Source organism: Chrysemys picta, chromosome 4 (genome assembly GCF_011386835.1).
Source record: "Chrysemys picta bellii isolate R12L10 chromosome 4, ASM1138683v2, whole genome shotgun sequence".
NCBI lineage: Eukaryota > Metazoa > Chordata > Testudines > Emydidae > Chrysemys > Chrysemys picta.
The window spans coordinates 132,093,333-132,121,274 of NC_088794.1; the positions used below are offsets into that span (position 1 = coordinate 132,093,333).

The 27,942-nt window shown below is 41.5% G+C and overlaps 1 protein-coding gene across 18 annotated transcripts in view; it reads right to left on the bottom strand.

The window, feature by feature from the left end:
• Window positions 1–1,500: 1,500 nt before the first annotated feature.
• BEGAIN (brain enriched guanylate kinase associated) overlaps window positions 1,501–27,942 on the bottom strand; it is a 479,190-nt gene continuing 452,748 nt past the window's right edge. For all 18 annotated transcript variants that reach the window (XM_065595725.1, XM_065595716.1, XM_065595719.1 and 15 more), the window contains 3 exons: window positions 10,184–10,291; window positions 6,383–6,466; window positions 1,501–3,606 (listed from right to left, as the gene is read on the bottom strand). In XM_065595725.1, coding sequence (XP_065451797.1) covers window positions 2,233–3,606; window positions 6,383–6,466; window positions 10,184–10,291 — 1,566 coding nt within the window. In that variant the 3' untranslated portion in view covers window positions 1,501–2,232. The remainder of the gene's footprint in view (window positions 3,607–6,382; window positions 6,467–10,183; window positions 10,292–27,942) is intronic.

The window sequence follows — 27,942 nt, forward strand, 5'->3', positions numbered from 1 at the left end:
CTGTTAGTTTTAAAGGTGCCACAGGACTCTCTGTTGCTTTTTACAGATCCAGACTAACACGGCTACCCCTCTGATACATGGTTAGTTAAGTTACCTGAGAAGTAGTTTAGCTTTCCACTCTGAGCTCATTGGGTACTGGGTTTATATTGCACTAAATAAGTGGCCTCTATTCAGGGGCATCATAAAAGTGCGCGGGTTTATAAACATATGAGATGAAGTCTCTGGATATGACCGGGTGACTTAAGGACTTAGAGGCGTATTCTACCACCCTTACTATAGCATTGAGTAATAGCTTATTCCTTGAGTACTCCCATTAAAGACGAAGGTGAAGTCCATGGGACTCACTTTCATGTATCCTTTTCCTCTTCTTGTTTCTTCTGTCTGCCTTCTGCTACTCTATGAACAGTACATTGTTAAGTGGAGGGATTGCAACAAAGAGAAAATTCTTAGGGGCAAATGCAAAAATTACAAGTGAAATCCTGGCTCCATTGAAGTCAATGGCAAAGCTCCCATTGATTTCAATGAGCCAGGATTTTACTGTATGTCTTTAAATGTTTCTATCTTTGAAAAATACTGAACCACACAAGAAAAAAATATTACCTTTGGGTTGCGTCCATTCATAGAACATGCCATGTGCAAAGAAATTGGTTTGAGAAAGTCGTAAGTGACTGAAGTAGGTGTTTGAAGGGAGGGTTGGTTTTCACCACTAACTACAGTGTTCATTACCAGTGCACACTGCACTATCCATCAAATCCTATTTGTACAATTCAATTGGATATTAAGGACCAAATTCTCCTCCTCAGCGTGTACGTTCCTCTCCCACGGAAGCCAACTGAGGACAACACAAGTGTATATTTGAACAAGATTAAATTACATGGCTGAAATCCCCAGGTTAAACTTCCTCTTCCAAATTGTATTTGGGAATGGTCAATTTGGAAGAGCTCTGTGTAACTGGATGTATCTTAATCGTGAAACTGTATTTTACTAATTTAAGACATGCCTTTTAATGCTGTTTTGGTCTCTGTGAATTCTTTCACCATTGGCCCTCGCTAGCATCTTAGTGAGCTCAGCAGCCTGCAGTGATGATGAAGTAACTGTTTTTGGGAACATATGTCATTGGGTTTTAGATAATACAGCTGTTTTGTCTTGTCCTCTTTCAGGCCATTTTCCGCTGCTCATAATGAAATCACCCTCATCTGTGCCTGAGATTTTCATTCTGATAATTAAAAGAGGCAAACACAGAGAAAGTGCCACAAAAGCAATTGGTGAGCCATACATTTATTGGATTTTATATTATCTGGAGGTTTTCCTTCTTGAGGGTTAAATAGGGCCTGATTCTCAGATACTGGAAGGCGTTGAGTAACCCCAGCAAGGTGCTGGGTGTCCTCAACTCCCACTGAATTTAATGGGAACCCCTTTCCAGATTGATGCCACAGAGAACAATTGTGAATAATTGCATCCCCCAGGATATACCGTATTTTAAAGAGGACAAAATCAAAATATTTCCACCGGTGTCTTTTATTAAGTAATGCAAAATACAGTACTAATTATGACACTTCATGCATTTTAGACAATATAAATGCAAGCCTACAGAAAATATGTGACCAAGAAACCCTCAATTACTTTGAGGTAGTATACAAGGGAAAGTAGGAAAGCAGAAACACAATGGAATAAAAGAACAAAATATTTGTATTACTTTGTGTGTACATTTTTCACTCAAATACATTTGTATGAAAGAACTTAGGGTTCATTTCTGTTCTCATTTAAAAATATACTTCTTTAAATTCACCATTCTCATACATTTCAGCTTCACATAACACAGAGTTGATGGTATCTTATCGAGTGGGTTTGATTTTTGTCATCACAATGATGATTTTACCCTCTTCCTCCAAGAGTACAGGCACTGATGGCCTCATGCACAAAAATAAATAAGAAACCTGCTTGAAGGAAAAAGGTTGCCGCTCAAATAGCTTAGATTAAGGATAATCTAATAAATACCATTTTGTTTATAAAAATATTTCAGGTTTATAAAAGGGGAGAAAGGGTGGTCTTCCAGATGGAAAGGATGTTGTGTGAAAAGTGCTGTGTAATGTTTTTGTACAGATTGTTGTTCTAAACATACAGTACCATTATGAATATATAATTTATAATAATCCTGTTTCTTAGAACCCTGTCGTTCAAAAGAAATATCAAACGTTGTTTGTTTTTTCTTATTGCAGTTTTGGAAGCTATTTAATTTAGAAGGGTTCCATATAATTGTGCTTTTGTAAGACTGTCCTTCCGACTCAAACCAGTGCTCCCAGTCCGTTGAAACTGCTGCTGTTTGCTGTGAAGACCTGAATGGCTTCCTTGCTCCATGGAAGACTGATGGATCTCTGAAGCCTCCATTGAACTCTGATTGAGGGATTCTGCTGAGCTGTTTGGGCTCACATCAACGTATTCTCTTTTCAATACTGGGCTACTCTCGATATTTTTGCTACTGCACAACTGCATTGTGATCCTGTCATTTTTTTGGTCTCTTGGTTCTTTTGTTTTGTAAGAGGGCAACTTGTCCTGTTTACAGCTAGTGCTGATGTCAATGTTCAGGCCACTGTCTGTTCTGAGGAAGCAAGAATCCACAAGTCTATTTTGACAGATATCTTCTCCCTCTGAGAAGCTATCTCCTTTGTAACCCGCATAGATGGGGCTTGTTCGGCTTTCTGCTTTTTTTATAGGGCTGCTGTAGTACTGCTCCGAAAAGCTACAGGGTGATAGTCTGCCAGCGTTCCTGTAAGAATATGCACCAATGTCCTCTACGCTCAGCTGCCTCCACCTCCCGGGTAAGTCTTCTTCTGAAAGATGGGTGCTCATGCAGTCGTTACGCATTTTCTGAGTTGCCAATGCCTGTTGCGTCGTTATGGCTGAGAAATGAAAAGGCTCATTAGCATAAGGTGGTAGAGTCCTAGTAAAAGTGGGAGAGTTCTCATTGTTATCAGCAAGTTCCATTTGCTGTACGGACTTTGACTTGGCAAACCTAGGACTTCCCTGATGTTCATAACTAGAACATGACTTTCTTTCAAACATTTCATCTCTGCTGCCCAGGTAGATTGCTTGCTGGGAGGCTGTCAGAGTGCTGGCCTGGGCGTTCTCTTTTTCCTCAGAGGTAACACTGAAACTGGAGTAGGAGCTCGAGGTTGGTAAAGAGGTAACATATTCCGGGAAGGCTTCATGAGAGAAGCTAGAATGGAAGCCATCTTCTTCTACAGTGCTGTCAGTAGAGTTCTGGGACCTCAAAAACCCCACATCTTTCACTTGCATATCAACGCTTTGTCTCCTCTCCCTCCTCCTCTCCTCAGGGCAATAAAGGGCGGTGTCACTGCAGTAGATGTCAGACTTATATTGGGGCTTTTGGCCAAGCTTCCCAACGGAGTCTTGAAAAGAGTGATCCCTTGCAGATGTACTTGACAAATGCGAAGACAAGCTGTTTGGGTCTGGTTTCTCCAGTACCTTAGCGATGACGCAAGTTGGTATGTTATCAGCAAATGATGTGTGACACAAGGGTACAGAAAGGCTGCATCCATGCTTTTCCAGATGGAGGCTGACTCTCTCTTGAAAGTCAGATGGCAGCTGTAACATAGAGAAGTGGTAGGGGGAAGGAAAATAGGAAGAAAGTCATTAATGGTGTCTAGCTACACTTATGGAACACAGATGAATGAGTGGACCAGACAGTATTATTTATTTCAGTGTGTACAAGGTGTAAATCATGTGCCAATTTATACCAACTGAGAATCTAGCCCTTGGGTTCTTACTTGACTCCCAAACACTGAATCTTTTGAGATTCACCCATCACTATTACTATGCTTTTTTACAACCATGACCAAATACCAAAAATTAAATTCTTCTGCTCCTTTATATCAGTTATACAGTGGTCACTCTTAAAAGCTTACCAGTTGCATTATATCACTAAATAAGGTTATTACTAAATAAATAGCTGTATTTCCTACAGTAGCATAAGGGGTACTGCAAATATTGAAGTTAGCATCCCCATTACTCTATGGCAAAAGTTTTTAAGGGTGAGCACTGTGGATAATGATTCCACATTGTATAACATATGGTTCCTCATTTTCCAGCTTCACTTGTGAGCTTTTATACTTGGATTAACCCAGAGACCTTAAGGCATTCAAAATATGACGTGATGGGAAATGGCAAGCCTGTTAGTTTGGTGTAAGATGACAGTCCTTTTTAATCTATACACCTTCCATGATATTTTAAGTTAATTCATATGTTGTTAATTTAATCCGTCTATCCTCCATTTGAAATAAGGTATGTAATATTGCTGATAGAAATATTAGTAATAGTAACTACAGATGCAACAAAGATTGAAAGAACAAGTTGTAAGATAAGACCACGTAAATCACCATAAAGGTGTGGTTACTATTGCAAAAGAAAACAGATCATTTAGCATGAAACTACTATGCTGGATAGGTGCAATTTTTGTGAGAACATACTGCAATAATTACACTACTGTTTGATCTGTTTTATGCATTATTTATATATTTATATCCTGAAGTATTTTAAGGAAAAGAACTATCAACCCCTTTTTGGCTATCACTCACTGGGGCTGGAATTACTAAAATGGTATTGATCTCATGTCAGTGGTACGCCACACCACAGCTCACATTCTTGTGTCCTCTAATTTTGCTTGTTCATGGATTTGTCAAGATATTCAATGTTTTGCAATGCATCCACTTCTTTAATCTTTTTAAAGAAATAATTGTTCCTCACAATATACTCAGAGTTGCTGAGTAATAAATGCTTGCAGTGATAAATGGAATATTTGCCTCTTCAGCTGAATAGATGACAGAGCTTTTGGAAATTAGGGGGAAAAAACAAACAAAAATCCAACTAACCAACCAACAAAGCCTCCACCACAACACACCACCCTGGATACTTTTCAGTAAGTGTTGAGTCTATCTAGGGCCCAATCCTGGAAATGCTTGGGATCGTGTACAGTGCTTACTGCATTGCTCTCAGCTGCAATCATTTGCAGGATCAGGACATTTGAAATCTCTGCTTTTGTTCCAGTAAATCATTGTCCTTATTGACCAGACAACCTCAGTTACCAGATGTATTTAGTATCTCTCAGCATTATACTGATATTGAAATAGTCAATACATTTAATATTTAGTTTTGCACGAGTCTATCAAAGAACTGCATAAATGAGGCAATTTGAGAGCACTGTACTAATGAAACTGCTGGAAGAAATTGGTGTGTTAGTAGCAATAACCTCTGCCATACAAACATACATCTTTGAGGTGCTGCCCAGTGTAAGACAGTTCCAAAAATTGGTTTAGAAAAAGACCAATCTCCTGCATTGAGATACCCATCCATAAGAATGAAGAATAGACCGGTAAGTGACTGACCCAGCTCCTGTTAAATCCCATTGATCTCTGTGAGAGTAGGATCAGGCCAAAAGTGTCTCAGAGGTCATGAGATGATTTAAAAGCCTGGGGTGAAATCCTGTCACCACAGAAGCCAATGACAGTCTCGTTGACTTTAGTGAGTGGGGCCAGGATTTCACCTTAGGTTATGGACATGTGGCTAAATGTTCATGTTTCTTTCCTGCTGTTTTGCTTTGATTTGTACCATGCCATGACACAAATACAGCCCTAATCATGATTTTTTTAAACCATTTGCCTCAACTTGAAAGGGTCAGTTTCTCAAACTTCTGCTCCTTGGAAGGTTTAGGGATTAGTCTAATTTAACCAAAGTTTTCTGGTTGCCTTAGAAAAAGATGTCCTTTCCCATTAGCTTGTTTTAAAATTGATTTTTGGACTGTAGTTGTATGTGCTGGGAAATAGCTTGTTGGGGAAAATTGATCCTGGAAAGATACCTTGATGTCTGCAGGATCTCATTGTTTCTTTTATCATTTCACATTCTAGTGGCCTGAACATTCTTAGCGCTTTGATTATGCTAAATTTTTTTCTTTTTGCACAAGATCGATAAGGCCCATTCCAAACCATACCACCGCTTTCGAAAAAGAAAATATCATCACGTTTCATCTGAAGCTGGGATTTTGTTAACAATTCCCTCAGCTGCAGGGGTGTTGGAACAAGTTGTATAGTGGGGGTGCTGAGAGCCATTGAACAAAACTGTAAACCCTGGATATGATGGAAACCACTTCAAGCCAGTGGGTGCTCCTGTGCCTCCAGCACCCCTAGTTCCAGCACCCATCCTCAGCTGTACAGAAAACCAACAGATATATACATTCCTTTCTGTTTCTTAAAGGAGAAAAAAATCAGAGCTTTAAAGGCAAACAGGTTTTGGGATTGATCACGCATGAATATTCTGTTTTCCAAGAAACATTATTTCTTTGTATATTCATTAAGTTTGATCACATTACCTCAGAAAGCTTATGTGCCCTGTCGTAATTCTTGCTGCACTGGAGCAGCTGAGCAGCTAAATTGCAGTCCTTTCTATAGAGCTCCTAAAAAACAAAAAAAGCCTGATTTTTATGGCTTGCAACTAACCTAAGCCTTTGATTCTTGCTCCCATTTCTGGGCAAACTTTGTATGTTTTATGCTGGGAAAATGCAGAGCACATTTTATTTTTCTAATTCATTAGGTTTCTATTTTTTGTACACACTCCTGAAATGTTGCTCAACTGGTTATCAAAGGAAAGGGTCGGGGGGGGGGGGGGGGGGAGAGGGGAGGAAGGGACCAGAAAGAGAAGTTTTAAACAGTATTACTTAAAAAACATCAGTCTGCAGCTTAGAGTATTGGGTGAATACTTACCATGGGGAACTCAGCATTACATAGTAAGCATGCCTGAGAGACTGAGAACTATAATAAAGGTGAACTCTACAATAAAAAGGAAATTTGACTTAAGCATAAATATTCTGTACTGAATATCCCCCAAATCACTTAGATCCCATTTTAGAGATACCTGAAATAGTCTCATCAGGTTGTAGGGGGGAATTCATCATAGACATTGTTTTAACATTATTTTTAAAAAAGAATTTGTCTCTTTCTTTCCTGTGTGAATTCCCCTTGGTACTTCCTGGTTCACTAAAGATATCCCAGAATGCCTCATTTGATGACATCAAATACTATGGCTTGCAATGAGACTTAAGATATTTGCAATATAGTTGCATTCTGCACTACATTTAATGAACCAGGAAGTAGCAAGAGGATTTCACACTGAGGAAACATAAATAAATGGGTTAGTTATGTTCTTGCTGTGCTGATTGGCTCCTGCAGCCTGTTTAGTGGGGGAATCCAGAACAGAAATCTGTGCTTAACTCCATATTCAGTCTTGCTTTGTACTATTTTAGCACACATGACTATCCTCTGATGCAGCATCTATAGGGCCACTGATATACAACTTATACCATGTTCCACTGTTAAGGTGCCATTACTGATGAAGCTTATTTTCAGAAGTAAGCCCTATAGTTGTGCACAGATATGTCACAGAAAGGATTAAGAACCCTACAGACACCAGGCCATGCAAAACTTGTAAACATTTTATAATGTTTATAGAGAAAATGTGTTTGTGATTAAAATAGCTTCGTTTTTTTCCCTGGGTGCTAATTCTGGAATTTCATTGCATGCCAACTTCTCCATTCTATTTATTCTCTTAAAAAACATGGCAATTTTCTAGAAAAAGAACAAGGGGAAAAAGTCTCTTTTCTGAATACCCCTTTTGAGAAAATATAGCTAATATGCAGAATCAGTCCCACAAGAAGCTCCTGGGATCACATCTGTAGATTCAAATATCCTTAAACAATGTTTGCAAACTATGATGATTTATTTTATTTGGCTTTCTATATAACTCTCACTCTCTGCCTCAAATATAAAGACTATATATATAAAGTAAACAATGGTTACCAGGTAATTCTGTTTTTAATTTGATGCTAGTGACTCAGACCCTGACTCTGGAAAACAGATGCAAACAGTAGGAATCTAAACATTTAATTTAAAAACAAAATCTCTGTTGCATGTGCATATGGTTCTGGCATATTTTACATATGTATCATACTTCCAGCATATTGCTGCAGAATATAAAACCAAAGACAGCTACTTTAGATTCCTAATGGCACAATTTGGCACTCAAGAATGAAATCGTTCCTATGTCTCATCCCTTATTTCAAGACTGGCTGCTTCACTGTCTGTGAAGACATGGCCATGGAAAGTGTAGAACACATTTTTGAGCCTTTTTTATATGAAACATCTTCAAAAATGTATGAAATATGTATGTAGAAAATCACATTAGTTGAATGTAGTGGATGTACCTTATCCCCAACATGACGGGATACACTACCTGACTGGATCAATCATCTCTTTGAATACAATATAATTCTGGATGGAAACCAGCCAAGAGTACAGCAAATAGATCAATAATCAGTAAGTGGCATCATAAGGTGTCTCATATTCCATCCCATATTTTCTGAATTTAAGATATTGTGATCCCTCATAGTGTGGGGGGAAATACCATCCATTTAAGAAATATCAGCAGGACAAGGATATGCTCTTTGTCTCATAAGGGTCTGTTGCTCAACAGCTTCTCTAGTTAACAATGATGTATAATATGGAAGATCTATGTGGTAGTTCTTGAGCAAAGTACACTGGACCAAATTCACCCCTCAGGTTTGCCAATGCAGCTCCATTACCAGAGGGCAGGATTTTGCCCAACATGACTCACTCTGGGGTATGAGGAGATGAGTATTGGCCTCAGTCTTGGCTGGGGCCTCTAGGCTCTGATGTAATACAAATACTCAATAATAATAGTGATAACAACAACACCAGCTTCTTGGAGGATGCTCCATATTCTAGTTCAATCCAATATGACTATTTTAAAGCACCACAATTGAAAACTGCGATTGGTTCACATGTGGGATCAAATTCTGCTCTCATGCAATCCCATGGATGTCAGTGGAGTTGCAGGGCAGATGTTTACCCAATTTCATTTATACCAGTGTTAATCTGGAAAAATTCCATTGACTTTGGTGGAATTACACCATATTTACATCATCAGTATACTTGTAACCAGAATTAAGCCTATTGTACTTATAGGGTCCTTTTAGTTACAGGTATTAGAATAGTGGGAATAACAAATGTATTCCATTTTTCTGACACCCTTATTGCGGTACAAATTAAGGGCCAGATTTTGAACTCTTTGCTCCCATTAGTAAGATGTTACTTGTATGAGTGGTCCTATTAAACTCAATGGAGCTATTTGTGGAATAAGATACTCTCAAATATGACTAAGGGTTCATAAATATACATATGGGACCATGCAGGAATGTCCTAACAAGACTATAATGTTTTCTCTAGCATAAGTATTTTTCTTGCTATCTCCATCTGGGGAGTGGGATTATAATGAACTAAACACATGCAATCTGTCCCCCTCTGCCACATCCTTTGAAGTTTGTACAGGAGAACGATTTCATGAGCTTGTTTGCCAGTTTCAAAATGCATGATAATTTTCAGCAATATTTAATGAGATGTATGACAGTTGCAAAGGATATTCCATGTTTCATTTCATACAGAGATAGATACAATACCACACCATCAGTTAGCAGGGGAAAATCTAAATTCTGGGGCTAAGGTGGGTCAGTCCTGCAACCATTCCTCATGCGAATAGTGCTTACTAATGCTAGGAGTCCCATTCCAATGAGTAAGGATTGACTGATCTGATCCTTTTTGTGAGATGAAAAGATCAAATGAAAGGCAGTAACATTTTAGGGGCATATATCGGGACCGTAATCATCTGTAGAATTCTCTTTGATGCTTATGTGCAATGCAGGACGTTCACCATACAGTACCTAGGGACATATGCCTCCATCAGTCTGCTCTGTGACCTCCACTGAATCTTACATAAAACCCAATAGCAGAATAACACCTTTTAAAAGTATTTAGAAAGCTGCATTATAGCTATGTTCAAATTTAGTGTCCCTAAATCCTTATAATTTTTTGCATAGAGGAAAAACTCTAAGGAACAGTCACAACAACACAATAATTGAATTGTAAGAAAAGCTAAAATTATACACTGAAAGAAATTCCAAACAGTAACGTTTCTGATCCTAGGATTGACAAGTCACATTTACTGTAAAGAATAGGTAATGATTCTATAATTACATATAAAATGTATTGCCTAATTCACTGTCACACACAATCTTGAGAAGTATCCATAATTAAATACTTACATTATCTTCTGATAACTTATCTATTGTCACCTTGGCTTCTATTAAATGATTATTGAGCGCTATTATTTCATGGCTTAAAGCCCGTTTTTCCTCTTCGTAATGTTGACCCTGTGTATAAAAAATGGATTGGTCAGTATTTTTTGCCACTGTGATATAATTCCTGAAAAATACTCATAGCATGATGCCATTTTCAAAGCCAGAGGGATGCACAACATAAACCAAGTATGTTCCCTATCCGCTTCCAGATAAGCTGCTACTTTCACTCAGCACACTAGGTGATCTGCTGTGTAAACGTGAAGGTCAAATGTATTCAGAAAAAAATTTAGACAATGGGAACGAAATGGCAAATGAAAGACCATCTGCACTGACATCCTCTACTATCCATAGGGTGCACTGGGGTTTCCAACCTGGAGAGGTGGATCAACTCCGGCTTTCACTCTAACAAATTCTCCAAAAAAAATGTTCCAATTACACCATTTGCTTCCGTCTTCACCAAGCAGGAGGAGCAAATAGTCATAGAAAATAACAGGGCCATTTACTTTTCTGGGAGGTCCCAGAGACAGACAAATCAGGTTGTTTGTTTCTAAAGTTCATTTGCCTGATGAGCGGAGAATGGATCACAATAAAAGAGCTAACTTACTGTGATTGGGATAAGAGTAAGAGAAAAACATATGAAATGATTTGAACTTTTTCCTCCCCACTTTCTTTTCTGCCCACTGGTCTGATTACATTGCAAGGATACCCATGATGTTTATAGCAACATTGTATGACTGAAAACAAATCAGCATAAAAGATAAGGTGTAACTGGCCCGTAACCTATTGTCACCTTTTAATACTTCAGTGTTTCTTCTACGAGAAAGGGACCAAGTGACCTTCACCGTTGGATCATATGAACTGGAATCATAAACTCCCTGAACATTAAATCTCACCAAATGAGGGCCAATCCATCCTCATCATCATATCCACTCATTATACTCCACACCCGAACATAGCCACTCTATGAACTTCATACTCTCATCTCTCAATGCCTGTACTTTGATCCATCAACCTTTTACCCCCAATCGAGGATATTGCTGATTATGTATTCCTTATGGCACCTGATCTTAAACCAAACTTTGCACCCTCGATAATCTGTACGTTATTCCCTGATAACCAGAAACTTCTATGCTCAAACTCTGTTCACTTTTTTTAACATCATCTTAATAAAAATACTATCTTAATTCTATACATGGGGGTGCACAGATTAAGTGACTTGCCCAAGGTCACATAAATTCTGTGGCAGAGATGGTAACTGTGAGCCCAGATTTCTGAGTCCCAGTCCAGCAGGCCTTTCATCCTTCCTCACTAAAGCTCTGAGTCAAAGCCCGCTCAAGGCAATATGGATATGTCTTCACTGCATCGGGAGTGAGCCTGCCAGCCTGGGTCCACAGACTTGTGCTAATGGGGCTTGCACTAGTGTGCAAAAATAACTGTATAGACGGTACTTTGACATTGCAGCTTGGGCTCTGAAGCCCATCACCCCTCCTCCAGACTTCAGAGCCCAAACTCCAGCCCGAGCCACAACATCTACACAGCTATTTCTAGCTCACTAGAGTGAGCCCTGTTAGCACAAGTCTGTAGACTGGGCTGGGAAGCTTTCCATTGACTTCAATAGACTATGAATCAGGCTCTAACTCAGACAAAATTGACTTCAAAGTGAGCTTTGCCTGTGTAAGGACTGCTGGGTTAGGCTCTCGAAGCAGTGGGGTGAGAGATCCCAACCACAGTAAATTAGCTCTTTCACTGTGATCCTTTCAGCATAGCTGCCTGAGAGAAACATGCAAGACCAACCTGAGATGTTGGATTGGGGACACTGCTCCTTCACCAAAATGCCGCTGACAGCAATTATCTAGTAAGATCTTTTTTAAAAAGCCACACAGCAAATCAGAATACTAGGCAAGATAACCACTGGCCTACTTCTTTTCTGCTTTGACTCCTCACTCTAGCAATGGGTCCAGGACCCGATTTTTCACTCTAGATTTCTTTTAAAAAGTTGTGAAGGATTTTTTCCAACAGGCAAACTGTATTAGAGACTTAAATTTCCCCAGTGCCATGTGTGTTAGTGTGACAGTGTCAAGGAAAAATCTTCCATCACTACAGGCTCAGCATCGTCTGATAATTGACAGCAGTGGGAGTCAGGTGTCCTGAGGGCACTGAACAAATATCAAGGTTAATTATCTGGTTATGGAGCAGGCGGCTACAATAAAAAGAGATTATGAAAGCAGAAAGTGGTGAACTTCACATACTAAGCAGCTCTTCAAAGAAAAGCACATTCTAAAATCATTGAAGGGAACTTGGTGCTTGTTTTAAAAAGTGTCAGGCTGACTGAAGCTCCCTTCTTATCGACAAAACGGGACAGGACAGGCAATGAGACTCCAAGATTCTCCAGACTGTGTCGACTTCTTCAGACTGTCCCATCACCCTAACCTGGAATGATCATTTACAGGTAAAAGGGTAGTTCAGTCTCCATCACCATTCTGGCCTTGGCCTTGCCGAGCAGACTGCCAGTCAGACTGGCAACTAGTGCCAGTGTTGGTGATGGCTTGTACATGTGCAGTGGAAAAGCCAAAGGATAAAAAGGTCCCATGTCTTATTTTTCGAAAGAGAGTAAGGCATGTAGGAGCCTGAGTCCCACTGCCTTTCTGTTAGACACAGGCTCCTAAGGGACAGATGTTTAAAGATATTTAGGTGCCTAGCTCAATGGAAGCTTGGTGCCTAGGTGCTTTTGTAAACCCCACTAGGTACCTTTACAGATCTGGCCCTTAGTCACTTTAGGGTTAGATTTTCAAAGGAATTTAGGTGTCTAAAGATGCATTAGGCATCTGGCGGAACTTGCGAATCTGACCAGAAAATCAATGGGAGTAAAGTGCCTAACCTGCTTAGGCATTTTTGAAAATCACAGTAGTTGCCTATCTGCATTTTTAGGCATCTAAATAGCTTTGAAAATCTGGCCTTAGGCTTCTAAGTCACTTGAAAATTTTACCCAAGGTCTATTGTATGCAGATTTAATTTTTAAGATATCCCAGTATACGATAGACACAATGCAGTAAATATCGCTTGCAGCTGATGAATTCTCAACCAGTTGGGTTTCCATTTGGTCTGTCTCCCTGAATTCAGTAATTGTTACTTCTGTGCAATAGAACTGAATTGGGTCCCACTGTATTTTCCAATGTTGGAAGGTTTTGGACAAACTAGGATTTATATCCTGTATCGATGGCTGTATATGGAAAGAACTGGCAGATTAAAGTGGTCTGGCAGCAATACCTTCCACTACATTGAATAATACTGAATAAGGTTGAATATGGTTTCCATTTTAATTTAGTTACTGATAGCTTGTCACTTTGACATTTTCCAGTCTTGGTGTCTGCCCAAATGTGACTGATTTATTTAAAAATTTGCATAGATTTCTCGTAATTAGAAATGACATTATTAATATCAGCAGTCCTGAGGCAGAGAGATAGGGACAAATTCTCTGCTGGTGTCAATTGGCACGGCTCTGTTGAAGTCAATGGCGTTTACACTAAAAGGGAATTTGGTCCATAATATCAACACAACATAGGATCAGGGTTAGCGAAGAGATGTGGGATGCTGTGTTTTCAGTATGCTGATGACACCAAATCCTGCTTGGACAATGCAGTTCAGTGCCTCAGCCAGCATCCAGCTGTGCTTGGGGCATGACTAAAAACAAGCTGGTTGAAGTTCAATCCCGACAAGACAGAAAGTGATGCCACTGGAAGAGCTGGCAGAGGTATTATCAATCCCTTTGACTGAGGGAGTACGTCCACTACTTGTTACGCGAGGTTGCAACTTAGTGGTGATTTCAGACTCCCAGCTGCTGTTTGATGATCATAGTGCAGCAGTAACGCAATCAGCTTTTTACCACTGAATCTAGTTAAGAGATTGTGACTTTTCCTTTCAGATGTGGACCTTGCCACTGGTATCCAGGCCCTCCCTAGAATCACAGAAGATTAGGGTTGGAAGAGCCTCAGGAGGTCATCTAGTCCAACCCCCTGCTCAAAGCAGAACCAACCCCAGCTAACTTATCCCAGCCAGGGCATTGTCAATCCGGGTGTTAAAGATCTCTAAGGATTCCACTACCTCTCTAGGTAATCCATTCCAGTGCTGCACCACCTTCCTAATGAAATAGTTTTTCCTAATATCCAACCTAGATCTCCCCCACTGCAACTTGAGACCATTGCTCCTTGTTCTGTCATCTGCCACCACTGAGAACAGCCTAGCTCCATCCTCTTTGGAACCCCCCTTCAGGTAGTTGCTGCTATCAAATCCCCCCTCACTCTTCTCTTCTGCAGACTAAATAAATCCAGTTCCCTCAGCCTCTCCTCATAAGTCATGTGCCCCAGCTCCCTAATTATTTTCTTTGCCTTCTGCTGGACTCTCTCCAATTTGTCCACATCCTTTCTGTAGTGGGGGCCCAAAACTGGATGCAATACTCCAGAGGTGGCCTCACCAGTGCTGAATAGAGGGGAATAATCACTTCCCTCAATCTGTTGGCAATGCTCATAATAATGCAGCCCAATATGCCGTTAGCCTTTTTGGCAACAAGGGCACACTGTTGACTCATATCCAGCTTCTCGTCCACTGTAACCCCTACGTCCTTTTCTGCAGAACTGCTGCTTAGCCAGTTGATCCCCAGCCTGTAGCAGTGCATGGGATTCTTCCATCCTAAGTGAAGGACTCTGCACTTGTCCTTGTTGAACCTCATCAGATTTCTTTTGGCCCAATCCTCCACTTTGTCTAGGTCACTCTGGACCTTATCCCTACTCTCCAGCTTAGTATCATCTGCCAACTTGCTGAGGGTGCAATCCATCCCATCATCCAGATCATTAATGAAGATGTTGATCAAAACCAGCCCCAGGACCGACCCTTGGGGCACTCTGCTTGATACCAGCTGCCAACTCGACATCGAGCTATTGATCACTACCCGTTCAGCCTGACAATCTAACCAGCTTTCTATTCATCTTATAGTCCATTCATCCAATCCATACTTCTTTAACATGCTAGCAAGAATATAATGGTCCCACACTTTCCCTAACCTTCTTCTTGTTGCTAACATACCCGTAGAAACCCTTCTTATTACCCTTCATATCCCTTGCTACCTGCAACTCCAATTGTGCTTTGGCCTTCCTGATTACATCCCTGCATGTTTGAGCAATATTTTTATATTCCTCCCTAGTCATCTGTCCAAGTTTACTTCTTGTAAGCTTCCTTTTTGTGTTTATGCTCACCGAAGATTTCTCTGTTAAGCCAAGCTGGTCTCCTGCCATATTTGCTATTCTTTCTGCACATCGGAATGGTTTATTCCTGTGCCCTCAATAAGGCTTCTTTAAAATACAGCCAGCTCTCCTGGACTCCTTTCCCCCTCATATTAGCCTCCCAGTGGCTCTGCCCATCAGTTCCTTGAGGAAGTCAAAGTCTGCTTTTCTGAAGTCCCGGATCCATATTCTGCTGCTCTCCTTTCTTCCCTTTGTCAGGATCCTGAACTCGACCATCTCATGGTCACTGCTACCCAGGTTGCCACCCACTTCTACTTCTCCTACCAATTCTTCCCCGTTTGTGAGCAGCAGGTCAAGAGGAGCATGGCCCCTAGTTGGTTCCTCCAGCACTTGCACCAGGAAGTTGTCCCCAACACTCTCCAAAAACTTCCTGGATTGTCTGTGCACTGCTGTATTGCTCTCCCAGCAGATGTCAGGATGATTGAAGTCCCACATGAGAACCAGGGCCTGTGATCTGGAAACTTCTGTTAGTTGTCCAAAGAAAGCCTCATCCTCCTGGTCCGGTGGTCTATAGCAGATGCCCACCATGACACCACCCTTGTTGCTCTCGCCTCTAAACTTTGGGTTATTTACGCTAACCCAAAGACTCTCAACAGGCTTTTCTCCAGTTTCATACTGGAGCTCTGAGCAATCATACCGCTCTCTTACATACAGTGCAACTCCTCTACCTTTTCTCCCCCGCTTCTCCATCCTGAATATGCCATGACAGTGCTCCAGTCATGTGAGTTACCCCACCAAGTCTCTGTTTTTCCAATCACATCATAGTTATATCAAGAGTATCCTATTGAACTGCACTCTCATAGGTCCATTCCTTGAAACCATTTGGAGGCTCAGGCTGATGCAGAACTCAGTGGGTTGTTTATTGAGCAGGACACTTTGCTGAGAACATGACACCAGTGCTCTGGGACCTGCACTGACTGCCTATTGGTGTCTGGGTAGAAGTTATGGTGTTGGTTATGACCTATAAAGTCCTAAAATGGCCTAGGGATGGCCTCCCTGTGCCACTGCTGCAGTCAGCAGTTGTGTTCAAGTTGCATACCTTTTATTATAAAAGGGAAGGGGTAGCTGGCAGGTCATTCTTGGTGAGGGTGCCGAGACTCTGGAACTTGCTGCTTCTTCGTCCAAAATAGACAGAATTTGGTACCCCTGTTGGCATCCTGCAAAAGACACCTGCTCCATAGGGTTTTTGAGAGGGCTTTCCATAACAATAAAGGGGTGGAAATGAGTTTCTGTAGGTTTCTGGTTGGTTGAGTTCATCACATTGTATAATTAGCAAAGGTGCTAAAGTGCCTAGAGTCGTGGATAGGCATTTTTTTAAAATAAAAATAGTTTAAAATTCAAATAAATAAAAATCATTCATCAAAGTATGGAGCTGGTCAATCTCCTGTCATGGCCTGGAGGTTCCCATTCTCAGCTCTTAATTCCTCTGCTCCTGACCAGGAGCATCAGTCTCCTGATTTGGAGAACTGAGGAGATACCCTAGGTAAGGGTTGTTCTAGGCAGGATTTCTGTGGTTACAGCCTGAGACCCCCAACCAGGAGGGTTCTAACTCATAGTCTCCCAAACCATCCATGGCCATAGACTCAGAACTATGCCTGGAGCAGCATAGGACAGTGTTCTGGCCACGGGAACCTATGACCAGAAACGATGGGTCAGCAGCCAGAGACTCACCCCAGCCAAGGGATAGCAGACAGGGGAGCCAGAGCCCTCACCACCAGAAATCAAGGGGCAAGAAGCAGCCAGAACTTGACCCTCTTAGAAGCTGGCAGCCCAGCCAGAGCATCCCCAGCAGATGACAGGATGCAGCCAGATCCCCTTTCCAATCCAGAGCAAGCAGCAGGCAGTACAAGGGCTAGCAATCTGACCGCAGTCCTCCACCCAGTGCAGGACAAGGAACAATCGGGGCAGAGCCTCAAAGAGCAGCCTGAGTTATCATGGCACCAACCCAAAGGGATTGCAGAGTCAGCCAGGAACACCGCATTTCCTGTGTCTCTAAAGCTTGTTTCATGGCACCAGAATTTAAGTCTGACATGGCTGTATCTAGGACATTTGCTGTCGCTTACATAAATGAGGCAGTGCATCATAATTAAACATGCAAATTTGCAAATGAAGGCATTGAGTAATTTGCATATAATCTCCAGATTTCTGGACCTTGAGTCTTAACAGGTATGAAAATACACTTTGTGAGGCAGAAGTACAACATGCCACATCCTTGTTACAGTTTGATAGATTGTTACAATCTATGGTGGGAATTTCAAAAGCACTCACAATTAGCCTAATTATGCAGTGGGAGCAGAGAGAGATCAATTCTGAGGGTTTTTGAAAATCCCATCCATATTATTCCTAGGATATGAAGTGGCCAGTTCATTATGTAAATGGAAAGCAAACCTTAATAGACAAAGAACTGTCAGTCATTGTGCAGCAGAGACCTTAGAATACAAAGGGACTGGAACCACTTCAGGTTATAAATAAGCAGGACCCTTCAGGTCAAAGCCCAGCTCACAGTATGTGCAAGGCAACCTCACAACTAACAGTGAGCATTAAATCTGGCTTCTAGCATCACTATGCAGTGCACAAATGATTGTGGCAAATAAAAAAACCCCAAACAGTGTTTGGGTTTGTCTTCAGATTAATGAACCATTTATATTTGGTGGGTTAGAATAAGGAGCACCATAGTTAGACTATCTGCTTCTGTTTTTTTATGTGCATAACTGTGAGCGGGCATAAAGAACGTAATGGATTAAGAATATAAATGAGTATCAAAAGCTGAACAAAATGACCTACTTAATACTCCAATAAAGTTCTGTCATCATCAGAGTCAAGATCACTTGCTGACTTCCTTGCCATCCATGGAGAGCTTTGAGGTGTGCACAGACCCTTTGAAATCAGTCTCATTGATGCAAATGAAAGGGCTGGCCTGTGGAAATGTCACATTCAGTTTGGCAGGTATGAAAATCCTGTTCTTGATGTTCCCTTAAGGGGATCATGTGCAAACCTCATTTGTGGTGGCATTCTATCGTCTCTCAAAACTGAGAAGTGATTGATGCTGTCCAAAGCTTGCTAAAACTTTAACTGCATAAAATGAGATAAAGAAAGGCAGCTGGTCAACGGTCTGCTCTTTAGCCTAGTGTTTAGGTAATCTGGGTCAATTGTTGTGGATTTTTTCTGAAGAATTTGTACATTTTCTTAAAAACAGCTTGAGGTCTGGGCGGTAAGACATTAGAATGAGCTAGCCATCACTACATAACAATCTATGATTGGCTTTTTCAGAGGGTGACAGGTTGAACCCTGATAAATCTTGTTGTGTGTTATTAATATTTGATTACTTTTATGTTGCACATAGAGATGGTATTGGGTAACCACTGATTACTTACACAGAATGAGTCTTTGTAGGAGGAAATTTGCAGAGGCACAGATGACAGATAAGCATCTTAATTCTAATTCACTTTCAAGGGAAATTAAGCACCTAAATGCCTTTTGTCTTGAAAATCTCCGGCATAATTATTAATAGGGGTAAAACACTTCGTTCGTGCAAATAATTTGTAGTAATGTTTAGAGAGTGAAAACAATCTCTAGCAAGTAAGTACCAATCAATTCACTTAGGGCCAGTTTCTAATATATTTACTTATACTGTGAAGTTAATAGGGCTTTCACTCTTAAGACTCTTAGGCACTTTTGAAAATCCCACACTTGGGTGTCTACACATGGACTTCAGAGCGTAACTACAAGGCTCCTATTTTGCAAAATTTGGCTGATGAATATATGGAATAAGTTTGTGGCTGAACATGAGTGAGGGTCTAAGTTGTGATGATGTCTAGCAGGTTGCCTGTGTTAGATCACTTCAAAGGGAATGTTAATGGCATTGCCTTCACTTATCTATAAACCTGTTGATTGCTATCACATTACATTATGTATGCCCCTGTAATTAAATAATCCTAGATCAAAGTGTGTGCGTATTCAGGTGTTAGAACTTCATGAATACTAATGAATGATACTCATATTGCTTCACTAATCTATCCCTCTTATAATGTATTGGCAGGTAATTGCATTATGTATATCACTATAAATAAATTACGTGTGAATGCCAGGAAATAGAACACTAACTTCAAAGCAAGGGTCATTGTGTTCAACAATGGAAATTCACAGACTCAATCTGCAATTGCTATTCATCAAAACCCATGTGGGTAAAGACACTGATTTCAACAATTTCCATCCCACCATCAACCTCAGTCTGGACCAGTCCACACAAGAGATCCACTTCCTGGACACTACAGTGCTAGTAAGTGATGGTCACATAAACACTACCCTATACCGGAAACCTACTGACCGCTATACTTACCTACATGCCTCCAGCTTTCATCCAGACCACATCACACGATCCATTGTCTACAGCCAAGCTCTAAGATACAACAGCATTTGCTCCAATCCTTCAGACAGAGACAAACACCTACAAGATCTCTATCAAGCATTCTTAAAACTACAATACCCACCTGCTGAAGTGAAGAAACAGATTGATAGAGCCAGAAGAATACCCAGAAGTCACCAACTCCAGGACAGGCCCAACAAAGAAAGTAACAGAATGCCACTAGCTGTCACCTTCAGCCCCCAACTAAAACCTCTCCAGTGCATCATCAAGGATCTACAACCTATCCTGAAGGACAATCCCTCACTCTCACAGATCTTGGGAGACAGGCCAGTCCTCGCTTACAGACAGCCCCCCAACCGGAAGCAAATACTCACCAGCAACTACACACCACACAACAAAAACACTAACCCAGGAACCTATCCTTGCAACAAAGCCCGTTGCCAACTCTGTCCACATGTCTATTCAAGGGATACCAACATAGGACCTAATCACATCAGCCACACCATCAGAGGCTCATTCTCCTGCACATCTACCAATGTGATATATGCCATCATGTGCCAGCAATGCCCCTCTGCCATGTACATTGGCCAAACCGGACAGTCTCTACACAAAAGAATAAATGGACACAAATCAGACGTCAAGAATTATAACATTCAAAAACCAGTCGGAGAACACTTCAACCTTCCTGGTCACTCAATTACAGACCTAAAAGTCGCAATTATTTAACAAAAAAACTTCAAAAACAGACTCCAACGAGAAATTGCAGAACTGTAATTAATTTGCAAACTGGACACCATTAAATTAGGCTTGAATAAAGACTGGGAGTGGATGGGTCATTACACAAAGTAAAAACTATTTCCCCATGTTAATTTTCCCCCTACTGTTACTCACACCTTCTTGTCAGCTGTTTGAAGTGGGCCATCCTGATGATCACTACAAACGTTTTTTTTCTCCTGCTGATAATAGCCCACCTTAATTGATTAGTCTCAATAGAGTTGGTATGGCAACACCCATTTTTTCATGTTCTCTGTATATATATATCTTCCTACTGTATTTTCCACTGCATGCATCCGGTGAAGTGGGTTTTAGACCATGAAAGCATATGCCCAAATACATTTGTTAGTCTCTAAGGTGCCACAAGTACTCCTCATTCTTTTTATTGTTCAGATTGTCTTCTGTGAGCAGAATCTATAAATACTGGTTCAAGGGAATTATCCTGCATCTCTGGACTGATGGATTCTGACAGGGTGGAACACTAAGCAAGTGGACAGAGATTCCCAAGGTTATTTTGAGTAGCAAATCACTAGCAAATCACTACATCTCTGCTATCATATTGGATTTATAAACTTTGACTCACCTGTTAACGTATTTTATCTGCGTTAGCCTCTCAATAACTTTGATTTCTTTTTCTTAGTTAATAAACCTTTAGTTTACTAGAGAAATTGGCTGTCAGCCTTGTCTTTGATGTCAGATCCAGAGTATCTATTGACCTGGGGCAAGAGACTGACCCTTTGGGGTTGGAAGAAACCTAATGTGAGATGATTTGTGGTTTTAATAACCTTTCATCACAAAGCCCAGTTTGTCTAGGTAGTAAAGAGGGGCTGGACAGCTTAAGGGGATTATCTGTGTCTCCATGGTAAAACTAATATAGTAATCCAGGAGCACACATTTGTTACTGGCTTGGTGAAATCTAATTATAGAATATACCAGCATTTTGGAGTGTCTGCCCTGTTTTCTGACAGTCTGACCTGAAATTGGCACTCTTGGGTAAGCCATACCATGGCAGTATTGGGCCCTTTCTGAGCAATGCTTCTATTTACTGCATGATATTTAGATGCACTCACTTACAAATGGCAGCATTAATTTAATTAAATAATTAAAATGGTTTAACAAATTTCCAATCATGTTTTTTAATGTTAAGTAATTTTTAGGAAGCACAGTTAAACAGCAATGGAATTGTTTTACTTTGCCTCCGTGGCTATGAATCAGTAATATTTTTAGTGTCGTTGTACATTTGTAGGTGATAACTGAGTGCCACATTCCCACCCTCCACTCCTAAATATTTTCAAATTTCAGCAGTGACTCCCTAGTTTCAGATATTAAATAGTCCACAGAAGGATATGAAGTGCATTAAATTAACTTACTGTTCTTTCACCTCTACAGACCTGGATTTGACCTTAAGTCCAGATCTTGAATATATTTACCACCAGTCAATGGGACTATTTATAGTAATACGCACTATGCCTGGTGGCAAATGTTTGTAGAATTAAGCAGTTGGTTAACAAAGGGAAATGGTTTGCCAACTGGCATTAATAACCTCTCCCTTTTATGTGCACTATGGGTCTGATCCTGGTCTCATTGAAGTTGTTTGCAAAACTCTTATTGACTTCATGGAAGTAAGACTAAGCCATAAATATAACAATGTTACTTAGAATTTAGGCTTTCATCCTAGGACCTCAGACAAAAGTGAGGAAGTCCCATTATCCCCATTTTACTGAAGCAGAAATGCGATGCAGAGAGATTGTGAATTCCCTCAGACCACACAGCGAATCAGTGGCAGAGCTGGGACACCTAAATCCCATTCCCTTGCCCTTCCCAGTGGACCATTCAACAGCAACAACAACAAAACGGCCATATTTTTGTGGAAATTATTATCAATTTTTCAAGGAGCCCTAATCTGGTCCCATCTGAACCAGCCATTCATTGAGGATTGAATTGCACAGGTTAACCCATAGCCACTCACTACCAGGGACATTCATACTTTTTGCCACTCCCAAAGGGCATATCACAATATAATTTCTGTGGAAGGAGGAATCTGGGATATCAATTTGGGAGATCAGTGGGGCTTTATATGCGATAGTCAAAGGATCTTTATAGTATTTCCACAGTTCACTCACCAGCCCTTTTGTCGAAATAATCCTCAGTCCAGCCATCTGTTTTTTATGGAAAAATATGGGCTCTCCTTCTCACTCTGCTGTGAATTATATTTTAGTGCAGTGATTGTAGCAACTAAAATAGCCTCCTCTTTGACTAGTTGCTATTTTTGTATTTTAATTCTATATAAGGAGTCCTTTTAGCAGGATATTAGGTGACAGAGCAATAGCTTCATTTCCTGAAATACAGACTGAGCATGGAAATCTGTGAATTTATTGTAATAAATATGCCAACATCCTGGAAGCTTTTGCCAACATCTCACTGAATTGGGGGATGGATTTGTAGAGAGTTGGGAGTACATATATTAATCATAGGAAGGTTATCAAAGCAACATTACATCAGGCAAAATATATTGTAGATGCACTGGGTGAAATCCTAGCCTGGCAGCAGTCAATGGATGTTTTACCACTGATTTTAATGGGCAGAGATTTCACTATGGGTCTGTGCAAAGTCAGGTCACAGGAATTTGTGTGAACTCTTTTTTCCTTTTTTTGTTTGCATGGTTTTGCAATCATTGAGTTATGCTTAGATTTTAAGGGATTGACTACACTGGGAAATCACATTGTGTTAGACCACAACCTTAAGCGTCATGGTAGCTAACACCATGTCAAATACTCAATGTAAACAGGAACTCAGATGGCCATGACTAACCTGAATTCTTAAGAGGACAATGTTAAGCATGAGAACACTCGGTGTAGACAGGGACTGAATCATGTTTAATATTGTGCTACATACCACAATTCTCAGGTTTGTGTTCTAACATGATGCAAATTTTCCAGTGTAGACAAGTCCCTAGATTCATATAAAATCCTGCTTCATTCAGACTTTCGAAGGAAAACAAATAGCCAGTGTTTTATCTGGTGTGGAAACCAGACAAAACCATTGAGTTTCGTATAATTTCTACTTGGAAACATAAATCAACCCAGAATCCCCCTAGTCAAATGCCAAACTCTCTGAACCTGGTATCTTATTGGGCCTCTTTCTTTGAGACTTTAGGTACAGAAAAGACTCTGTCAGGTGGTAACAATTGTTAAAGAGCAGTGGGATGAAAAAGTTTCTGAATGTAAAACTGGACCTAATATAATTCCTACTAATATAGATTAAAAAAAATTCTTGGCAAGATCCTCAGCTCGTATAATTTGACATAGCTCAATTAAAGATAATGGAAATACACCAGTTTACAGCAGCTGAGAATCGGGCCCCCATATTTAAAGTATGAATATGAAATAAAGCCGGAAACAGCTTGATGACTTCTATCAAGTCTGGACATCAAACATGGGAGACAAAGCGAACAGCAGGAGTTTTCTGCAGCTCTTTTTAAGCTCTGTATTTTTTCTGTGGTTTAAAAAGATATCATTTTAGTATGTATGTTCATCTTGTGAAAACCAGATGTCCAAGGGTAACCAAAAGAGCTGTAGAAAACTCCTGCTAATCTCCATGTGTCTGATTGTAGCTCTGATCTTCCTGCTCTGATATACACCATCAAAGTGTACTTTCTGTTGCTATTATCATAAAAATGGCAGCCATGGGGAATACACAGCTGCCCAACTCATATTAATAGAGCTTTTGAAACATTTTCAGGGAATTTTAAACACTGTTTTGAAGTTTCTTTGTTCAGTTTACATATCCCGAATAAGTACAATTTTCAGTAGCTACCGAAGTAAGAACTAAAAATCACTGTACTGACTAGCTAACCTAACTCATTAGGACAATGAGAGAGTCACTCATAATGATTTTAAGGTTAGCCCTCCCTTGCTTAAACTCAATATAATTTGTAGCAATACAAGTATGTCTTCACTCATTTTGCTTGTGGTAGTTGAGACGTCTGCATGCTACATAATACACATAATGACCACTGAGGCAAATCAACAGCATTCCTGCTAATAGTCACAAAAAGCACTAAGCCAGGGGTAGGAAACCTATGGCACGCGTGCCAAAGACGGCACGTGAGCTGATTTTCAGTGGCACTCACACCGCCTGGGTCCCGGCCACTGATCCGGAGAGCTTTGCATTTTAATTTAATTTTAAATGAAGCTTCTTAAACATTTTAAAAACCTTATTTATTTTACATACAACAATAGTTTAGTTATATATTATAGACTTATAGAAAGAGAGCTTCTAAAAATGTTAAAATGTATGACTGGCACGCGAAACCTTAAATTAGAGTGAATAGATAAAGACTCCGCACACCACTTCTGAAAGGTTGCCGACCCCTGCACTAAGCAGATATAGCTCTTTCCTGGGGATAGAGATACGCAAGATCTGACAAAAAATATAGTCCATGTTGCCTTCATGTAATATGTACCCTGAAACCTGCACATGCTGGCAGGACTAGTGCCACTTACTTGATGGGGAATGTAAGTGGGATTCTTTTTTTGGCCTTCGTTATTGACTATTGTGTGTGTGTTAAGAAGGAACGAAGCTCTGACAGAAGAGCTGTTCCCTAAAGGCTACATTTTCAAAACCGTGTGTACATTTTTAGTATGTTTCCCACTAAAATCACGGGGAATGTGAAGGACTTAGGGAGAGCTGCTCTGTAATATTTTATGAACACGATATATGACTTTACTATTGGGATAGTTACTGTATGGCTATATGGGGTCATTGGGATATTTACTGTATGCATTTTTTGGTTTAGTTTAATGCAGGCAGTTGGCAGCTAATGGCTACAGATAAAATACCTCCCAGTAACCACTTCAAGGGTTAAGAGACAATGCCTGAGCTATTAACTGTGAAGAATCTACTTCTTTGGCTCCAGCCACCTTACCCAGCTTGTTTTGCTGAGACTGGGAACCAAAAGATAAGGACAATAAAGAGTTAAAGACTCCCTCTGACCAGAGGTCAAGCAGTTGTTTGGGAGATATTCATGGGAAACATGAGGCACAAAGTAGGGCTACCATATGTCCGGATTTCCCTGGACATGTCCGGCTTTTCGATCTATAAATAGCCGTCCGGGGGGGGGGGGGGGGGGAGTTCTAGAAATCTAAAAATGTCCGGGATTTCCCCCCGGTTGACTATTTATAGATCGAAAAGTGGCGCTGCTCGGTAGCCAAAGCCCCTTCTCAGCTCCCCCTATCCCCTGCAGCCTTAGCATGCCCCCGGCCCGCAGCTGTCTTCCCCCTCCTCCGCTCCCCTGAACGCTCCGCCCCCCTGCCCCTTCCCATCCCCTGCTTCCCGCGAATCAGATCTTCACGGGAAGTCTGAAAAGAAGCAGGGGCAGGCGGGCAGCAGCAGGTAAGCTGGGGCGAGGGGGACGCGATGAGTAGGGCTCTGGGGAGGCGCGGCGCGGTTCAGTCTGGCCCCGGCCGAGCGGCTCCAGCATTGGCTGGCCCCAGCTGCTCCGGCCCGGCCCGGCCCGGGCCCCGGGGCACCGGCCCCAGTTCTGGCCGAGCGGCGCCAGCCGAGCACCCCCGGCCCCAGCGGCTCCGGTTCCGGCCGACCAGCCCCAAGCCCCGTGACTCCGGCCAGAGCGCAGCACGATTCCTGGGCTCTTGTTAAAGCCGGCCCTGGTCAGGGGACAGGGAGTGGGGAGGGGGGTGTTTGGATGGGTCGGGAGTTTGGGGGGGGGCTGTCAGGGGGGCAGGGGTGTGGAGAGGGGTTGAGGCAGGCAGGGAGCAGAGGGGGTTGGATGGGTTGGGAGTTCTGGGGGTCCTGTCAGTGGGCAGGGAGCAGTTGGATAGGACATAGGAGTCCCGGGGGTCTGTCTGGGGGCAGGGGTGTGAATATGGGGTGGGGGTGTGGATAAGGTTCGGGGCAGTCAGGGGACAGGTAGGATCCTAGGGGGGCAGTTAGGGTGGGGAGTTCTCAGGTGGGGGCAGTCAGGGGACAAGAAACAGGGAGGCTTAGATGGGGGTGGGGTCCTAGGGGGCAGTTAGTGGCAGGGGTCCCAGGAGGGGGCAGTCAGGGGACAAGGAGCAGAGGGGGGTTGGGGGTTCTGAGGGGGGCAGTCAGGGGGTGGGAAGTGGGAGGGAGTGGATGGGGGCAGGGCTAGACCGGGGCTCCTCCACCCCGTGTCCTCTTTTTTGATTGTGCAAACATGGTAACCCTAGCACAAAGACAGGTTTCAGAGTAGCAGCCGTGTTAATCTGTATCCGCAAAAAGAACTTGCATCCGAAGAAGTGGGCTGTAGCCCACGAAAGCTTATGCTCTAATAAATTTGTTAGTCTCTAAGGTGTCACAAGTACTCCTGTTCCTTTTATGAGGCACAAAGACCATGCTAGAGAATCTGGAACAGGCAGGCTTTCCTAAGCTTCCAGCACCAGGGGAGGGTAAGCCTTAGGTAAGTAAGACTTGCATATTGACTGTTTATTGTTAATATCTTTTTTCTCTTATGCTATGCTTTGTTCCTACTACTAAGATTAAACAATATTTTGGGCTAAGGGGCTGCTGCTTAGAAGCTTCCGAAGGGAAGAACTGCAGGTTCAAGCACAGTTGATCCAAAGGGTACAGTAGCCCAGGACTGGGTCTAAGAGTGGGGGAATTGTGGGATTCCAACCTGAGAAAGGTACAGACGTAGGCCTAAGGGGGTGTGCTGAGAGAGACTCCAGAGGAATCAGAGGGGTAGCTAGCCCTGTAACACAATAGGGACTTTTGACATGAAGACAGAAGACTGAACGATTTACCTCTAGGAGAATTAGGTGCAGCTATAATTATGCAAAATAAATACTCAATGTGTAAGAAATAAACCTTCCAGTCCAAATGAGGTGGATTTATTTTTGCACAGAGAATAAATGTGTGGGATATATGGAATAAACATGAGATGAATTTATCCCTGATGTAATGCCCTGGACTTCAAAGAGCTAATGAGTGCAAGGGAGTGTAGCTTCTCTGGGTCAATGGAATTGCACCTAATTACTGTTAACTATGAATTTGGCCCCAAGACTACAATACAGTGTTCACTGTAATCACAAAAGTGAGAGAGAAGTGCAATACCTAGAAGGAAAGAAAGGATGGGTCTCCTAGCCAATGTGCATCCTCTGTTCTTTATTGACTATTCAGTGTTCTCAGTGTTCTGTGGAGATTTAATTTTCTTTTTTTTATAGACTCTGTCAATACAGCTCTCTCTTATCAAGGTGAAATCTAAAGGAAAACAGACATCACTCAGTGAATTGTCTGTGGCTAGAGTA